The sequence below is a fragment of the Carlito syrichta genome, unplaced genomic scaffold, assembly GCF_000164805.1.
Source record: "Carlito syrichta isolate Samal-C Ts95f unplaced genomic scaffold, Tarsius_syrichta-2.0.1 Scaffold312028, whole genome shotgun sequence".
Lineage (NCBI taxonomy): Eukaryota > Metazoa > Chordata > Mammalia > Primates > Tarsiidae > Carlito > Carlito syrichta.
Genome location: NW_007256124.1, coordinates 115,469 through 132,827, shown reverse-complemented (window position 1 = coordinate 132,827; position 17,359 = coordinate 115,469). Strand labels below are relative to the sequence as shown.

Sequence of the window (17,359 nt, the reverse complement as noted above, 5' to 3'; positions counted from 1 at the left end):
TGGTCTTGAACCCCTGGGCTCAGGCAATCCTCTCACCTCAGCCTCCCAAGGTGCTGGGATTACAGGCTTGAGTCACCATGCCCAGTTCTAAATATTATTTTTAACATTTTGTGGAAAGAATATGTACAGACTCCTTTGAGAAGATGATGAGAAGAAGTTATCGTCTCCCCAGAAAAATGCTCCCCTGCTTCCCCCCAACTCTCACACACACAAACATTTTTGCTTACAGTTCTAGGGGGTCATAGACCTTCTGAACTCTAATGTTCGTTGATAAGCAAAATGTACTAGATAAGCAAAATGTACATACATGCAATATACCTCCTGTTCTAAACGCTGAGAAGAGAACATCTCTCTCTAGGAGATCATTCAACTACAAATGTGGTATCCTCCTCACTTCTAAGTTTTATCTACCCTCGGAATTTCCTGACATTCACACATACCTGATGGCGGGCATTGTACACCTTCTCGGCTGCTATTGCAAGGGGCACGTCGAGCAGAGAGAGGAGGGTGAGTCGAGGCGATATGCTGAGCATGAAGCTGTACAACCCCACCACTTTCACCAGGCTTCGCAAGAGTATGTTGGCATTAAGGGGAAGCCAGCTGCTCATCAGGGTGGTATCTGAGCTCAGCCGTGAGTTCAGCTCCCCTAAGGAGGACAGACAGGTGAGGAAACCATGTATACTGCAGAGCCCCCCAAAACTCCCTCCTGGCTGTCCCTTATGACACAGTCCCTCCTCTGAACATCCTCCCTCACTTGCATAGAGATGGTGGAGGCTGCATCTCCACTCTGTCCCAAGACAGAGAAAAGCAACCCCAGGCCCTGGCACATGGATAAAGGTAGAAAGAGAGGCTGCGGGTGAAGGGTCACTGAAGGGCAAAAAATGTACCAGGGAATCCAAACCTGGACTCTGGGCCCCACCTGTCTTAGTCTCCTGGAAGAAACCGAGGTCCTGGTGCAACAGGGAGGAGAAAAGCTGCTCCCGGATCCGCAAGTTGATTCTGGACATGGTGTACATGAAGAAGCCTCCTCTGCATCCTGCAGACAGAGAGCTGTGGGGTAGGAGGAGACATTCGGAGGATGAGGGAAGAGGAAGATACAGGGAAGGAACGAGTGGGTGACAGAAGCCAAGGAGCAAGCCCAGAGTGAAGAGAGAAGCAAAGTTAAGGAAAACACACCATGACAGGCAAAAAACAAAGAAATGAGAGAGACACAAGACATAGAGTCAGAAAGATGGGGGGGAGAAGAGGCACAGGAATAAGCAGGAGAAGACGAAAGGGGCCATTGCTTTGTTAAACTCTGGTGTGTCCACGTGGCTCTTTGAACTATGGCCGCCATGTTTCCTAGGTTTGGCCCCCTCCCCTACCCTGGGGAGGCGAATCTTCTGTCTCTCTCTCTCTAATTTACTTTTTAAAATAAACTATTTTCCAATCTAAAAGAAGAAGAAGGAGAAGGAGGAAGAAGAGGGGGAGAAAGGGAAGACATGTTGAGCTAATTATGGGAACAAAATCATAACTTGTACAAATTCATGAGCATTTATGGGGTACACTCTGTGCTAGACACAGGGAAGACTACAGTAGATGTGAAAAGACACTATGAACACAGATACCGCAGTGCTTGCTTCTGTCCTGGCCTCCCTCGGTGTTGTCCCTCCGGGCACCTGGTCTGTCATGGCCTCCTTCCTCCCCCTCCCCTATTATAATTTTATAGAGTCCATCTTACATGGGGTCCATCACTGATCAAAACTTTTGTTATACAGTGCATGACTGTAGCTAGTTTCAGGACAAAGTAGTAAGCACAGAATGAAGGCATAAAGAAGAAATGGTGTTTAAGGGTATGAAGAAATGAAATAGGACCATTTTTTTTAAAAAGGAGCAGTAGCAGGTTGGCTGAGATTGGGGTAAAGTGAGTGAGCATCTCTTTAAATTTTGCACCCTTGCTGGGCGTGGTGGCTCACACCTGCAATCCCAACACTTGGTGAGGCTGAGATGGGGGACTACTTGTGCTCAGGAGTTCAAGACTAGCCCAGGCAGCATAGCAACACCTCTTCCCCATAAAAATAAAAATTAACTGGATGTAGAGGTGCATGGAGGCTGAGGTGGAAGGATCGCCTGAGCCCAGGGAATCGAGGTTGCAGTGAGCTGTGATCATGCCACTGCACTCCAGACTGGGCAACAGACTGAGACCCCCAATTAAAAATGTGTGTGTGCGTGTGTGTGTGTATGTATCTCCTAGGTGCCTCACTTACCCCATCCCAGTCCTGGCCCTACCAAACAGTCTGTTTGTTTGTTTGTTTTGTTTTGAGATGGCATATCTGAGAATATCTAAAAAGAGGGAAAGCAAGTGAAGGAGAAAGGACAGATCCTGGAAAGAAAGGTGATAAGCCTCGCAGTAAGCTATTCAGGGACTGGCAGAGTGAATTAGACCAGAGGATGACTTTGGAGACAGCCTTAGGGGTGGGAAGTAGGAGGTAGAAAGGAGAAATGGAATCGCACGGAGCTAAAACATTGACAAGCAACTGAGAGGCATTCCACTGGACACATAAACTCTTTTTGTACTATACTGACTCACACTTGTACCTACAATAGTGAAAGGCAAACTTGGAAGCTGTTGGCTAACTATGAATGAAGGAAGAAGTGAATGGATAGATGGAACAGTGGTGAATAAACTCATCATATCTTAGTTTAAGTATTTTGTGCTCTGTGCACAAAAGGGCTTGAAAATGGAGTTAGGGAAGGGAAGGCCTGGGGAACGATATGGCAAACGGACCCAAGTGCCCATCACCTACCTCCCAATGGAGAAGAGGCACATGCAAAAGATGGCGCTGGCAAAGGCATCGGGGTCAAAATCCCCTCCCAGGATGTCAATCACTCGGCCAGAATAGTGAGGGATGAGTGTCTCACCTGAAAGAGGCACGAAACATAACACAGAAATGTACTCGTGCCCAGGCCCTCTTACCACTTCCCACTCACCATGCTCTCTCCTGACTCACCCAAAACAGCAAGAACAAGGAAGAAGAAGGCGGCACTGAGGTAAGGCAGGTCTGGCCTGGAGAGCTTCAGCAACCTCCACATCAAGTCCCTGTTGTTGTTCTGGCCCTGTTCCGTCTCCTGGGCGCCAGAGGGGTTCAGCACAGCCCACAGTGCCCAGCTGAGCCCCGCAGCCCCATACCCCACCAGCAGCCAGCTCCAAAGGGCTGAAGCCACTCTGACTGGAGGTGCACTCAAGGACCCTGAGACCAGAGCTCTCAGGGAGAGAAACAAGGGGGTCGCCAGGCAGAGAGTGGGCAGCAGGGTCCCCACAAATCCCAGCAGCCCTCCCAGCTTTAGCAACCCCCACAGTCCCCCAAGTCGCAGGATCCCCTCCAGCCATAGTCCTGGAAGCCCTTGGGGAAGCAGAGCCCCCAGAGTGCCCTGAAGAAGCCAAAGTAAGGCTGCGTCCGCTAGCAGCAGAGAGGCCCAGGGTCGCAGATCAGGCCGCGGCATGGCGCTGTCTGTGGGTAGAAGGTGAGAAATTACGGAGGCGGAGTCCAATACTTGTCCCTGTCCCCCTGCCACCCCTGCATCCGCCCACCCCACCCATTAGCTTCTCATTTTATCCAATCCGACTCTAAAAGATGCCCTGGGCACATCCCTCCATCGACAGACGGCTTTCTGCCTGTCTTGGGGAGCTAAGAGCGTGACCATCAAAAGCCTCGTGCTTAAAAAAAAAAAAAAAAATTTTTTTTTAATCCCTTTTCCCCCATCCCCGCCTGCGCCGCGGAGCTCCAAAGCGCCGCAGTCCCGGCTCTGCGCCCTCGCATGCCCGGGTCCAGCGGGGCGAGAAACGCGGCGGGCGGCGGGTTGGGCTGCGACCCCCTGGCGCTGCTCGTCTCCCTCCGCACCAACTCACCCGCCGCCGCGGCGGGACTGCAGTTCCCGGAGACTTTCCGTTAATCGCCGAGGTCTGAGCTCTGAAGCCCGCTCCTTCCGTCTCAACTTCGCAGCCCCTCTGGTCCGCCAGTGACGCTCTCGGGCTGAGGACGTCCGGGCTCGCGCCGCTTTCGCTTTCGCTTCCCGAGCCTGGTTCGGGGCGGGGCGGCCGGCAGGGGGCGCGCGAGGCCCACAGAACGCGGAACCTGAACCCGAGCCCGAACCCCGACTCGCACGGCCCGGCCCGACATGAGTCTGATCCTGAGCGGCGGTGACTCTGTAACATAAAACTGCTAACATGTTTGATTGTAAGTAAAATAAAGCTGTCTCAAGATATTTTGTAATTGGAGAACCAGTGGATGTTCTCAAAGTTAATGCCTCAAGCTCTGAGCCTATTTTAAGAAGGGCCTCCCCACCCCCCCCCGCATGCAAGTTCCAGTTTTAGTGTCTTTTGAATGTAGGAGACCCTGGGCCTTTATCTTCATCTGTCCTTCTCAACAGAGCATCTTGATCAGGGCACATGTTCAGATGCACCTAAGTTTCTACTCCAAGTTGCAATGGGAGCACCTTCCGCATATGAGGGCAGTGACAGGTACCGAGCTTTGGTTCTTGGTTTTTTGTTGTTTTTTTTTTTCACACTGATTAGAACAGTATTCGGGTTCCTAAGGGCCTACCTGACCGAGTCCACTTATGGGACATGAAGATTTGTTTATTCCAGAAATGACTCTTCAGGCTGAAACTATCTCCCAAACAAACAAAAATCTCCTAAGGGAGGATTACTTGGATTCCAAACCACCTTTTAAAAATGGTATTGGTGTGACTACCGGTGAGTCACTTAAAACTTAAAAAAAAGAAGAATTGGAAGTAGGGGGTCACTATAATTTTCCCAACTGTACTTATTCCAAGACTTTGAGGATCTCTCCCTAATGAAAAAAAAAAGCTCGATGTTCAGCTTCTTCCTACTTTAAAGCATCTGTTATCTTTAACTCTTCTCTGGGTGGTGACATGGTTCATAGTTCCAGCATGATTCAGAAAATCTCCTGTTGTCTGTCTCTCTTTTCTAACCTGGGTCTTTCACTTTTTCCTCCTATCCTCCACTTGACAGTGTCCTTCCTATCTCCTCTTCCCTTTGACCACAGTCCTGTCATCTTGCAATCCAGTTTGACACATGGTGAAGCTGGATGCCTAATGTCCATCTTTACATGCAATACCCAATATCCAATATCTCCAAAGTGTTATTTGGGGTAAGTGTTTGGGTGAGGTAGAGGCTTTTTCATCCTACTCTATACAGTCAAAAAGTTATTTTGGGTGCCCAACTCCCAGTCACCTAAACCATTAGCAATGCACCACACAGGATCTCTAGGTGTCTCTCTATAGAAAAGACCCTAACTTAGGTGAAATTGTAAATAGGTGTCCACAGATGACAATGCTCAGCCTTCCTGAGATCCTGGAGGGATGAGTATGGAAGGAAAACCCAGGAAGAAATGCTTGATGAGGGCCCATTTCTCAAATAGGAGTTTGAGTCCCTCCTCCAGGAAAAGCCTCTCAGTATTTCCTGCACCACCCAACAGCCGCAGCCCAACCCCACTCAGCCACAACACAAGGCATGCATAACCGTTTTCTTTTATTGAACTTGGTGGGGCCCCAGAAGGTTCCCCAGGGGAAATGCTTGTTGAAGTAGAGAACACACATAAGGATGAACTCTGCCAGTTCCCACTGGCCACTGAACCATCTCTATCTCTGGTTCAAGTCAGACACTCCTCCTGGGGCTAAGTCTGGCTCCAGGCCTTGAGTCAGCCAGTCTCTCACAAGGAGGCCGGCCGGGAATGGCCAGCCGCCATTACTGATTGGCCTCCCGGTACTGGTGCAGCAGGTCGCTAACGTCTGTACATTCCACCTTCACCCAGCCATCTTCCTTCATGTGGTACACTGTGGGCAAACGAGAAAAGAGCACGAACTCACCTTTCACCTCAGCAAGTCCCTGTCAATGGCATCACGTTGAAGCCAGCACTGACACACATGCACAAGCTCAAAACCCATATTTCTAGGACTTCAATGTCCTTCTTCTAACTCTAAAAACCTCCTCCCTGCTACTCTGCCCCCCCCTGAGTCTCTCAGGCATAAATCGGCCTCCCTGACCCCTCCCAGACGTGGTGATGGGAACACTGGTCTCTTACTATTGACAACGCCTCCTGAATAGCTGTCTCTGTGGGTAGCATGCACAATAGCCCTGCGACCAAGGTCATAGGCCTCTTCAGGGGTAAGATCGGGCCGATAGCCGCTGTCCATGACCCCGTAGGCATACGTGTTCCCACTGCCAGTGGAGAACATATTTCCTGAGAGTCGAGTCCCATTTTCATCTACATAGTAGAGTCCAGGACCCTATAAGATGAAAGAAGGTTCCAGGTTGAAATCGGAGACATAGCTGTTGTGACATGAATGGAGGTTCAAGTGTGAGTCATGAAAAGTGGGCAAAATAATGAATATTAACACAGGAACATTTGAATTAGGACAGCATGTTGGTAAAGTCTGAGAACTTTATCAATAAAAAAGCAAAAACAAACTTGAAATCAGCTATTTTAACAAAAGGGTGCGAACACACACAACAGTCCACGTCGGGACCAAGAAATAGCTCCGTGGCACACTGGAACAGCTCTGCAGCCAAGTGCTCTGTGCATCACACATCTGGAAGGGCCAAAGGCAGGAGTACATCTCTTACTCACGGTGGGGGATTGTGGGAAGTAGAGAGCACCCACCTTCTTGTCCCAGCCACAGATCATGCTGCCCATGGAGAGGCCCATGCCCCGGTACTGGCACATCATGTTGGAAAGCAGCTTGGAGGCTGCTGACACGGAGATGCGCTCCCCATTCCGCAGGTAGTACAACCTGGGTGAGGACAGGGAAACAATGGGGGGTTAGAGGTGGCAGGAGAAGGTTGGCTGTCTCCCACTTGATGGGGCCAGAAATGATCAAAAAGCACTGGAGAGGGATTCTTTGTAAGGCCTAAGGATCAGAAAGACCTGGAATTTAAAATATCTAAAATACATAAAGAAAGTCTAGTAAATGATACTATCCTACCAGGGTTCACAGTGTCAGTGCCAAATAACTGACAGACTGGCTTATGGGCAGGAGCACAGGCTGAGATTTGGGAGAAGGTTTTTCTCACCAGAAGACTGTTTTGTGAGGCATTCTATTAGCACTAAGGTGGACCACATGGGTCAAGGGTGAAGGGCAGTGATCCGTGAGATCCAAGGATCCACCACTAGACTAAGTAGGGGAGATGAGAGGCCTCATTTACCTGCACTCTTTGGCCAGCAGACGCTCCCAGTACTGACAGTCTGCTGCACAGCCAGACATGGTGCCAAGCAGGTAAGGGTTAATCTCAATCACCTTGTTCACCCGTAAGGTGGCTGGAAGAAGATGGAGTTTTGAGAGAGAAGGAATGACCTCACAGTCCTCCCCATGTGTCCTAAATCAATATCCACTTCCACTTTGGCAGAGCTGGGCTCCTAAAGAGAGAGGTCGGGCTTTCCAGATTCCAACTGCTGGAGCCCACATACCAATGTAATTGCCAGCTGAGGCGCGAGAATCCACTGCCACAATCACTCCATGCTGGAACTTGAAGGCAAGCGTGGTGGTGCCATGGGCCATCTCAATCTGAACGTTCCTTTCTTCGTCCCCACCCAGGGCATGGAAGAATTCCGTGGGCTAGTAAGGAAGAGAGAGGCAGTGAACACCTTTGGCAGGAGAAATGATCAAAAAGCACTGGAGAGGCTCCAGGAAAAGGTTTTGAGGGTTTGAGGGTGAGGAGGTATGCAGACATTTTCCAAACCTCAACAAATGGAACAGTTAATAACCAATCTCAAGAAGGAAATCACTTGGGAGAAGGAAAAGAAGAGGCATGCAGCACCATGGCACCAACCTTTTCCATTTTTCAGCGCAATCAAAATGAATGAAAACAAATGTTACCAGGACTAAAAACGTTATGTGTCACTTGACCCGCACAAAACACCTTTTATTAACAATATGCTCATTTTAAGAAGAGGGGCTTGAAACCTAGACTCAGTGACTTGTCCTAAGCCACACAACAGTGCCTTGCTGAAGCCAGGCTAGGTGCCAAAGTGCGTACACTTTTTCAAGACACTACATCACAAGATAACTGCATGGAAAAGGCTTCGTGATTTGTGTGTGGTGGAGAAAGAGCAGGAAAGCTCTCTCTGATGAGAGCCTCCAACTCACCCCTCACCTCTAACTCTTTGCCCTAATCTGCACTTCCTGAGGTTGGCCCCATCCCCACGTGGCTCTGCGCTGCGCCCTCCTGGACTGAAGGCTGGCCCCCTCCGCGTGCCCCTGCCCCGGCATCCCAGGCAGACCCTCCACTCCTCTGCTACCGCCCCCCACCCCTACATCCCTGGGGTTCCCTTTACAGCCCTGACCTGCATTCCCCGCGGGAGGGCGAGCTCTGGAGCTCGCATGGAGAAACTGTAGTGTCCCAGGTCCGAGCCATGCTCGCTTCCGGCAGCCGAGAGAGCCCAGGCCGGCCGCTGCCCTCGGGAGCCTCCGCACACGTCCAGCAGCGCCATGGCCGCCCAGCACCCGGAGATCAATCTGTTGGCTCTTGGAGGAGGAAGTGAAAGCGAAAGCCACAGATCGCAGGGGAGGGAACCAGAATTTTTTTCCACATCCCCCTGCGCTTTCCGAGAAAAGGACAATGGGTGTCCGAACCGGGACTATCGCACTGGGGACAGGCTGCTCTGTTCTGCCTTTATGGGGGTCGGGGAAAGGATGGGTAATGGCCTGTCTGAAGAAAGGGCGGGGGCGCCTTCGAAAGTCCCTGGCGATGGGTTCCGGTGGGAGACACCTGCAGGCGGGCATCCTCTGGAAATGGCTAAGGAGTGGGTAGGATCGCTTCATCCAAAGGCCAGCGTCAACCAGGAAACCGGAGGCAGCACAGGGCTGGGAGCGTTTTCACGTAGGGGTGGGGGTGAGGGGGTCATAGGATCATAATTTTATAAAAACAGAGCAGGAGGAGAGTACGAGGGGCCGCTGAGTTCAAACGACAGGTCCTGGAGCAACCGCAGCAGACTGGACCCGCTGCGCGTTGAGAAAGGGGGCGCCAAGGAGAGGGCGCAGCCTCTGAATCTTTCGATGCGGTCCCTCCTGGAGCCCCTTTAACGATCTCCTTATCAGGCAGCCACCCACAAGAGCGTGCCCTTTCTGCCCGCCCCTCCTAGCATTGCTCCTGGCTAGGCAGAGCTCTGCGGAGTTGGACCCCGCCTCTTCTTGCAACCTGTGTTGGCCTCATCTGCCCAGCAACTGTTGACGTCACGCACCCGGCCCTCCCTGAATGGGAGAACAGTGCTGGACAATCCCGCCCACTAAGCTCGTCCCGCAGGTGCCGCTTCGAAGAGTGAGACGCGAAGGACCGAGCCCGCGAGTTGGGGAGAGGTGAGAGCGCCAACCCATCCGCTCGCGCGTGCACTTGCTCTAACGGCGCCCTCCCCCCATCTTCCAGCTCGGGAAGGCCTGTGGCTCCGAGCTGCAACTGTAAGGGCCCTTGCTCATCCTTCGGAGCGGGTGTGGGGCATGGGGAAGTGGAGGCGGAATCAGAGAAAACAGAAAACTTAAGGGAGAAGACAGTGAGCTTAGGGCTGTACAACATTGAGGATGCTAAACGGGGAGACACCAAGCTATGGGAAAGTGCGCTGCAAAAGACAGCCGTTTGGTGCCCTGGAAACAAAAGAAACCACAGTACAAAACACCAATTTTATTATAAATACCAAGAATCTACAGGATGTTTATGGACCAGCATATGCCTTTGAACACATTTAAAATAGCTTTCCACTCTGTACATTCTGAATCTTTCTCATTTTCATAGTGCTGTTCAACCAAAGCACCAACTCTGCTCTAAACTCGATTACACTAAGGATTTTAATCCTGTGTTTGTCTTCTAGGAAGTCTGCATTATCAAGAGGAGCTTGGAGAGGAGGCAACACTCATGGCACATTTCAGGTAACTCTTCCTGGAAGCAGCTGCCTACTCTGCAACTCTTGGTAAGCTCTTTGATCCTAAATTCTCCACACGAAAAGAAGAAATGCAAGGAAGATGCTCAGTGCTCAAGTGTGAGGTCTTTCATTCCGGAGCTCCTGCATTGGCCTGCACCATGTCCCAGTAGCACCCCCTATTCTCCATGAGCTGCTGGTGGGTTCCAGCCTCACAGATAATGCCTCCTTCCAGAAAGAGGATGTGGTCAGCCTGCTCCACCAAGCCAAGGTGCTGAGTGATGAGAAGCACAGAGCAAGAGTGCCACTTGGGGCTTTCGTACAGGAGCTGCTCCACCTGGGAAGAGACATAGACCCGGTCAGGCCTGGGCCACTCCCAGCCCAGGCAGACTCTTGAGCCTCCAGGGCTGAGACAGGCCCCCCAGGATCACTGCCTGCTCTGCCAGCACCCCAAGGACACCGAAGATGCCTGTACTGAGTGCTTCTCTGCCAAATCTTTGTTTTGTTAGGGACCATTTACATGAGGGAACAAAAGTGGGGTAAAAGTCAGAGTTCTATGGGGGAGACCAGTGAGAGAAGAGTAAAGACCATCTCCCTTCTACCCATGGATTAGGAACTTTTATACTAGATTTTAAGTAAATATAACTTAGTAGTAAGGGGCATGAGTATCCGAGTCAGGAAGGCCTGAATTTGGGTCCAGGCTCTACTATTCAACAGCTATGTGAGCACACGGTTATTCAACCTCTCTTGGCCTCCATTTTGTCACCTGTAGAATGAGGATAGCAATGCCCAGCTCACAAGGCTCCATGGTGAATACATGAGTGAGATAGTGCATGTGAAGGGCCCAGTAGCACGTCTGGGACATAGTACAGGCTTAATTAATATTATTAAGATGATATCTTCCCTATGTTTGGCTTTAGGGATTCAGAATCTGTAGACAGTCTCTTTTAGCTGGTTCTAGGTGTCTTGGGAATAAGCTAATGGGAACTGAGAGCTGCAAGGACTGGTTTGTATAATTATGATGTTAATAAAACTAACACAAGATAAATAAAGGAAGCAAGACTAGATGGAAATAGGCATTAAGAAGATGGTTCTCACCCGTAACTGGTTATTTGCATCCAGGGCACTGGTGGCGTCATCCAGGATGAGTACACGTGGTTTCCGGATCAATGCCCGGGCCAAGGCCACTGCCTGTCGCTGACCCCCTGACAGCTGGCTCCCAGCCTCGCCTGCCTCTGCAGAGACAAGAGCCAAGATGAGAATTGGACAGCCACATATGTGTACACACACACACACACACACACACACACACACACACACACACACATACACACACACCCCAAGGCTGGAGAGAAGAAATTCTGGGAAGATGAACAGAGTTCTGAGGATGTTAGGATGAAGAAGCCATAAGAGCAAGACCTTACACCTTCAAATTGATGTCCATGGGGCAGGAGGAATGGAAGAGGAAGGGCAAGACTATTGGGCTTCAGTAAAGATAAAGATATCTGAGTGGTGAGACAAGTGGGGAGATTACCTGTGTCATAGCCCTGAGGGAGTGCAGAGATGAAACTATGGGCTCCAGACTTTATTGCAGCAGCAGTGATTTCCTCCATAGTTGGCTTCTCGGTCAGGCCATAAGCAATATTTTCTCGAAGACTTCTTCCAAATAGCTGTGGTTCTTGTCCCACTGCAGCCACCTAGACAAAATAGGATGAAAAGTCAAAGAACAAGGAACACAGGGGTATGGCTATCTAGAGACTGAAGGCTCAAAATCTTTAATGAGAGCATACTACAAAAATCCTTCTCTCCTGACCACAATGCAGCTCTACCCAAGGTCTCTCCTTACTCCCCAGTCCTCCTTTCTTTTTCTTTTTTTTTTTTTCTTTTTTAAAGATGTGGGATACAATTCAGGATCCAGTCTTCCTTTCAGAGGGCTCAGTGAGAATGCTCTTCTTTTTAAAATTTTTTTTTAATTTTAAAGATGTGGAGTACAATTCAGGGTTAGGTATACAAATGTTCACTATGCAGGTACCCTTGTTGATGAGGTGTGCCCCCACCTCCTGGCAGTTTCCCACTACCACCAATCCTTTTCAAGAATGCTCTTCTTATGTGATGCTCCTGCCCTCCCCCACGCCACCTTCTTGCATACCTGGCTGTGCAGGTAGCGGTGCTCATATTGGGGAAGGGACTTCCCATCCAGCAGCAGCTGTCCCCCTGTGGGCTGGTACAGATTTTGCAGCAGGGCAGCCACTGTGCTCTTCCCAGACCCATTGGGTCCCACCAGCGCCGTCACCTCACCAGGACGTAGGGTGAATGTCAGCCCCTGGAGGCCAAAGAATCACATAAGAGGCAGACCAAAGTCCCTAACCTTGAGACTGTTACATCGTTACATAGCAAGATGTCTTACCCAAAAAGAAAAATGGGGGAAATACAGCAACTCCTACCTTCCCACATCTGGGATGCTTCTCCAGGGAGTAGAGAAGGAAGATAAGGCAAAGACAAGGGTGAAGAACAAGCACTACTATGCCACACACTTGATGTCAGATACCACCAAGAAACAGAAAAAGCACATTCCAAATCACAAATGGAAAGAAAAAGGAAAGATGAAAGACCGGAAAAAACAGATTTTGCTGAGCAATTCCTTGGAGGGCTTTCTCTTTGAAGCCTCTTCTCCCATTCTCCTTGAAAGCCCAAACTGGTTCTTGAGTTTGGGAAAGATTTAAGGAACAGATGATGTTTATCATTGTCATTAAAGGGTTAGGAAAGATCTGTGATTGGTATTAAGCAGGCTAACAGCAGGAAGAATATTTAGGATGGCAGAATTGTGGGTGGGGCCAGTGGAATACAGGGATTGGTAGGTTGTACCTGTAGCACAGAAATATCTGGGCGGTTTGGGTAAGCAAAAGAGACATCTTGGAACTGGACAAGGCCCTTCAAGTTTAAGGGAGTCAACAGACCACTGGGTGGGCAGTGTGGGATGCGGTCCAGGTATTCAAATATCTTCTCCGAGGAGCCCACAGCCTTCTGTACACTGGGATAGGCATACAGCAGTCCCTAGAAGGAGGTATGAATAGTGAGAAGGAGGTGCGGAGACCTAACCTGCTTGCCATCAGAGGGTTAAAAAATGAAAGGAAAGCACACAAGAAGTACTGGACCAGGGGAAGGAATAGCACGAGGGTGAAACTGGAGGAACCTCACCTCAACAGCTGTGGTGAACTGGATCTGGTAGAGAACAAATGTGACAAGTTTCCCACTGCTTACAGCCCCACTGGTCACCAGCTTCCCACCAATGTATAAGATTCCCACCTTCAGCAGCATCCCTGAAATCTGTTGAAAACCCACAGGAAAGGGGGATTATGGTAGAGAAATCTGAAGAAGACACGAAGAACCATAGTTCTTAGCATAAAGGAGATGTAAAGTCCCTTGCCCCCTGCCCCAAGTAACATCAGCTGGCTCAATAGGTAGGAAAACGAATGAGCCATGGGGACCCCAATTTGTCTACACATCATAGAAGTCATTTTGTCTACACATCATAGAAGTCATCAATATCTTCACCAGCATCACCGTTATCACCTAGTTTAGGGAGCATTTTACTCTTCACAAAAGGCTTTCATGAAAGTGATGTTAGCTAATACTCATATCAAGAGCCCTATAGAGGTTATATCATCCCTATTTTTTTAAAATGGGAAAACAGTTTCAGAGAAGGTAAGTTACTTTCCCATAGTCACAGAGCTAATAAATGACAGCATCAAGCCAGGATGCTAGTTCCAGTTCCCTTTCCATTGCATCACAGATGCCCCTCATCCCTGGCTTCCTCTGTTCCCATGGCTCTCACTAGCACATCTGGCCAGTAACAGCATGAAGCAGGCCCAGGTACAGAAATGTATAACCCCTTGAGCTTCCCCTGAGAGATAAAGGAAAGCCCTAGGACTGGAAGACATAGCACCTCTCCAATCCACATAGTTGAATGGATTTTGTGTACCATAGTGAAAGGAAGCCACATAGCATCACTAAAAAGAGAGAGGCGTTAAGAACACAGAGAAGAGAGTTACTGAGCCTCGAGTTACTAGGATGAAAACACTGAACCAACCATTTCCCAGTGGAGGAGGAATGAAAGCAGGGTCATAGGAAAGGGAATGGAAACAAGGCATCCTGGGGACAAGGGAATGGGCATTCATCTCCAGGTGCTCACACTGGTGGTCCAGAGGTTGACTGCATAGACCAGGGCCCCATTCTGGTTGAGTGTCTTTATTTCTTGCAGCTTTTGCCTAAATTTCTGGGCCTCGCCCTCCTCATTGGCAAAGCTCCGGACTGTAGGCATGGCTGACAGAGCTTCAATGGCCACCTGGCTGGACTTTGCCAGAGCTTCCCGCACCTGCACTTCCAGCGACTACGGAGAGATGGACAAGAGACATCACACAGGGATGACAAATCATAAGGGGCACTAATACCTGAGTTACCAGTTGGAAATTAAAGATGAGAAGAGATAGAGGAAAAGGAGAGAAGAGAAAGTAACACAGCTATGCCCCCTGGATACTAAATAAATACAAGAAAGAAGAAAATGATTCACAGTGGGGGTTGGAGGACATGTTTTTTTGGTTTTGTTTTGTTTGTTTGTTTTGTGTTGAGGTCTCACTCTGTCACCCAGGCTGGGGTGCAGTGGCACAATCATGACTTACTGCAGCCTCAACCTCCTGAGCTCAGACTATCCTCCCACCTCAGCCTCCCAAATAGCTGGAACTACAGGCTCATGTAACCACACCAGGCTTTTTTTTTTTTTTTTTTTTTTTAGAGACAAGGTCTCACTATGTTGCCTAGCCTGGTCTTGAACTCCAGGGCTCAAGCAGTCCTCCTGCCTCGGCCTTCCAGGTGCTAGGATTACAGGCACCAGCCACTGCACCTGGCTGGGGGTCATATTCTAAAAGACAGATTGTAGGCAGAAGTTAGAAGGGAAAACACAGAGAATATGAAGATCAATGATGAGCGTCCTGGAAACATGGACTACAGGGAGAGGGAGTTCTGGGTACCCAGAAAGTAGGACTGAAAGCAATCTGAGAGGAACTGAGTCCACCAAGTCGGGGAGACTTGGGTCTATGTAGGTTGAACCAACTCCCTGGACTTACCTGGTACCATTTTCCCAGCTTCTTCGGCAGAAGTAAGAGCAGAGGCAGGGCAACCAGGGTGACCATGGTAAGGGGCAGTGACCCCCAGAGCATAAACCCTAAGAGACACAGCCCTCGCACCAGGTACCACAGCAAGAGACTCAGCTTCTCACTCAGAGACTCACTCAGGGTGAATGTGTCCTCTGTCACCCGAGATGTGATGGCACCTGCCAAGATTGGGGAGAAGAAAGTGAAGTTGATGAGACAGAGTGATGAGGCGAACTAACAATGAGCCAGGGCGCCAGGGGTGGTGTGTTAACATGGGGTTCTAAGGAGGCTGGGGCAAACAAGGTTAGGGACTTGGGGAGGTCTGCAAATCTCAGTGCAGGGAGAATGAGTGTTAGAGAGCAAAGGCCTGGCCAAAGACCTTCATTGTAACTATCAAGAAATTAATGTGGCATGTGAATTTCCATTTCTCTGAAAGTTTTCTGTTTCCTGAAGAACCTGTATATGCCATGACATCCAGAGACAGGAAGAGCTTAGCTGGCCATATGACAGAGATGGAGAAGGAGGGTGCTGCTGGAAAGTGTGCAGGAGTCGATAATGAGCACACATTGGGAAGCAAGAGACTGGGGCTCTAACCACAAGTCTGTCTCTTAGCCATATGTGACCATGCACGTTTCAGCATTTAGGGCCTAGGCCTCAGTTTCCTTCTCTGTAAAATGAGGCAGTTAGACTCCCTAAACTCAAACGGGTTTAAAATTCTGTAACTTTTATCTAAGGATACATAGGAGTAGATTTACAGGAAAATCCTAGATGAAAACTCTAGGTTTTTCCTAAGGTAGAGAGGAAAATATTTTGCTTCTGAGGCATATCAAGAATAAGAAATAACAATATATGGGTGTGTGGGTGTGCATGAAAGGAGTGAAGAGATATCAAGGTTATATGTAAAAGCAGGCATGTGGGGATATAAACAGTACACGTGTGTATAATGAAAGTTCTATGAGAAACCTGTTTGGTTCTGTTGGAAAAATTCTGTCTCCTGGCGCAGAACAGCCCGAAACACCTCTCCCTGCAAGTGGCTATGCATGCGGCCCATGGTGCTGTTATAGATCCCATCGCCCATGAACTCCAGCACTGCGCTAGAGGGAGACCAGAAAAAGGAGGATTGGGGGTGAGTTCAGGGGACTGAGAGAAGGTCCCAGGCATCCCCACAGAAGTGCACTTTGGACAATAGCCCCAACCTCCAACTCCTCTCTTCCAGGGTTTCCTGTCCTCAGCCCCCAGACCTGGCTATGGTGAGAAAGGACATGAGAGCTATGTTTCGAGTGAAGGCAGTGGTGGTCCCAGCTTGTAGGATCCAGTCAGTGAGGCGGCCGGTGAAGAACGGAACAGCCATCTCCCCTGGGGAGAAAGAGAAGAGATCAGTCAGTCACAACTATTAAGTCTAAGTAGGTCAGTTCCAATCAGACTGTCCCCACCCCGCCCCTCTCTCCCCTCACCATTTTGCTGGAGGGCGGCAGCAGAAAGAAGACACCAGGATCCCAATCCCCAACCCGAATAGACTGCCCTGGGACTCACTACCCTGTGGTTGTCCCACCAGACCCTGCAGGGATTTAATTAAGACCAGAAATCATGAAGTGGAAAAACCTCCTGTTAGAGATGCGGATGGCCGACCCCAGAGGAAAGGACTTGCCCACCGTGGCCCAAGAAAGCAAGACTTCGGGCAGGACTGGAGCCCAGGGCTCTGGACTCCCTAGTTCAGTGCTCTTGCTCTACTCCAAAGTGGTCGCAGCAAGACTCAAGCTAGATGCCTTCCCTTGATCCGCGACTTCCAGAACCCACTGCTCTACCTCACTGGCCATTACCTTTGATTCCTGCCCAGCTTCCTTGCGTTCTCTCCTCTCGCCCTGCGCCCCCTTACCAAGACAGGAGAGGACCAGCAGGACCAGCATCAGCGGGAGGCGGCGTATCTCCGAGCCCAGGAAGCCTAGAAGCCGACGCACGGCGTCTCCGGGGCCCCCCTGACCACCGGGCACCCAAAGGCGCCCAAGCTCGTGCCACAGGGCGACTGCGGGCAGGGCTGCTGCATAACTGAGGACGAAGGCCTCGGAGTGGCTTCCCCAGCGCAGCAGCCTGGTGCTGTCGGCGTCCCTGGCGACTCCCCACGAGCCCAGCTCCCGGAACAAGGCAAGTCCCGGCAGGGCCAAGCCCAGCGCGGCGGCCAAGGGCGCCAAGGCAGCCAGCCAGCCCTGGACTCCGGCGCCGTCGCTGCTGGAGCCACCCGTGGCCTTGAGGACCCCGCGGGATCCCAGCCACAGCACGGCCCAGCGGCTCAGACCCACT

At 50.2% G+C, this 17,359-nt stretch overlaps 3 protein-coding genes across 5 annotated transcripts in view; all 3 read right to left on the bottom strand.

Moving 5' to 3' along the window:
* The window catches only part of TAP2 (transporter 2, ATP binding cassette subfamily B member), an 11,425-nt gene extending 7,515 nt beyond the window's left edge, over positions 1 to 3,910 (bottom strand). Inside the window, exons 1-5 of the mRNA XM_008069432.2 lie at positions 3,890 to 3,910; positions 2,991 to 3,487; positions 2,787 to 2,901; positions 920 to 1,050; positions 441 to 646 (exon numbers count right to left, since the gene is read on the bottom strand). Coding sequence (XP_008067623.1) covers positions 441 to 646; positions 920 to 1,050; positions 2,787 to 2,901; positions 2,991 to 3,483 — 945 coding nt within the window. The 5' untranslated portion in view covers positions 3,484 to 3,487; positions 3,890 to 3,910. The remainder of the gene's footprint in view (positions 1 to 440; positions 647 to 919; positions 1,051 to 2,786; positions 2,902 to 2,990; positions 3,488 to 3,889) is intronic.
* Positions 3,911 to 5,516: 1,606 nt separating this feature from the next.
* PSMB8 (proteasome subunit beta 8) lies at positions 5,517 to 8,830 on the bottom strand. 3 transcript variants are annotated; one of them, XM_008069433.2, is made up of 6 exons: positions 8,346 to 8,508; positions 7,470 to 7,617; positions 7,208 to 7,319; positions 6,666 to 6,795; positions 6,087 to 6,291; positions 5,517 to 5,838 (listed from the first exon to the last, which is right to left on the bottom strand). In XM_008069433.2, the coding sequence occupies exons 1-6, from the start codon at positions 8,490 to 8,492 to the stop codon at positions 5,750 to 5,752; spliced, it is 831 nt and encodes a 276-aa protein (XP_008067624.1). In that variant the 5' UTR covers positions 8,493 to 8,508; the 3' UTR covers positions 5,517 to 5,749. The 3 variants fall into 3 exon arrangements, with proteins under 3 accessions (XP_008067624.1, XP_021573923.1, XP_021573922.1); XM_021718248.1 differs by lacking the exon at positions 8,346 to 8,508 and adding an exon at positions 8,771 to 8,830 and having other exon boundaries at positions 5,744 to 5,838; positions 7,208 to 7,299; XM_021718247.1 differs by having other exon boundaries at positions 5,744 to 5,838; positions 7,208 to 7,247.
* An 831-nt stretch (positions 8,831 to 9,661) lies between these two features.
* On the bottom strand, positions 9,662 to 16,697 carry TAP1 (transporter 1, ATP binding cassette subfamily B member). Its single transcript, XM_008069434.2, has 11 exons — positions 16,516 to 16,697; positions 16,303 to 16,417; positions 16,025 to 16,155; positions 15,035 to 15,240; positions 14,104 to 14,301; positions 13,110 to 13,238; positions 12,777 to 12,965; positions 12,061 to 12,234; positions 11,446 to 11,608; positions 11,010 to 11,146; positions 9,662 to 10,248 (listed from the first exon to the last, which is right to left on the bottom strand). The coding sequence occupies exons 2-11, from the start codon at positions 16,410 to 16,412 to the stop codon at positions 10,042 to 10,044; spliced, it is 1,644 nt and encodes a 547-aa protein (XP_008067625.1). The 5' UTR covers positions 16,413 to 16,417; positions 16,516 to 16,697; the 3' UTR covers positions 9,662 to 10,041.
* Between the last annotated feature and the right edge of the window lie 662 nt (positions 16,698 to 17,359).

Bases quoted from the DNA above. Each gene is read 5' to 3' on its own strand.
- PSMB8 (XM_008069433.2), bottom strand. From the start codon at position 8,492: ATGGCGCTGCTGGACGTGTGCGGAGGCTCCCGAGGGCAGCGGCCGGCC. The intron at 6,796-7,207 runs GTAAATGAGGCC...GTCCTCACCCAG, and splicing joins CTGCTGGCCAAAGAGTGCAG to GTTGTACTACCTGCGGAATG. The intron at 6,292-6,665 runs GTGGGTGCTCTC...TTCATCTTATAG, and splicing joins TCTGTGGCTGGGACAAGAAG to GGTCCTGGACTCTACTATGT.
- TAP1 (XM_008069434.2), bottom strand. From the start codon at position 16,412: ATGGCTGTTCCGTTCTTCACCGGCCGCCTCACTGACTGGATCCTACAA. The intron at 14,302-15,034 runs GTAAGTCCAGGG...ATCTCTCCGTAG, and splicing joins AGCTGGGAAAATGGTACCAG to TCGCTGGAAGTGCAGGTGCG. The intron at 10,249-11,009 runs GTGAGAACCATC...GTCTCTTCCCAG, and splicing joins ATGCAAATAACCAGTTACGG to GTGGAGCAGCTCCTGTACGA.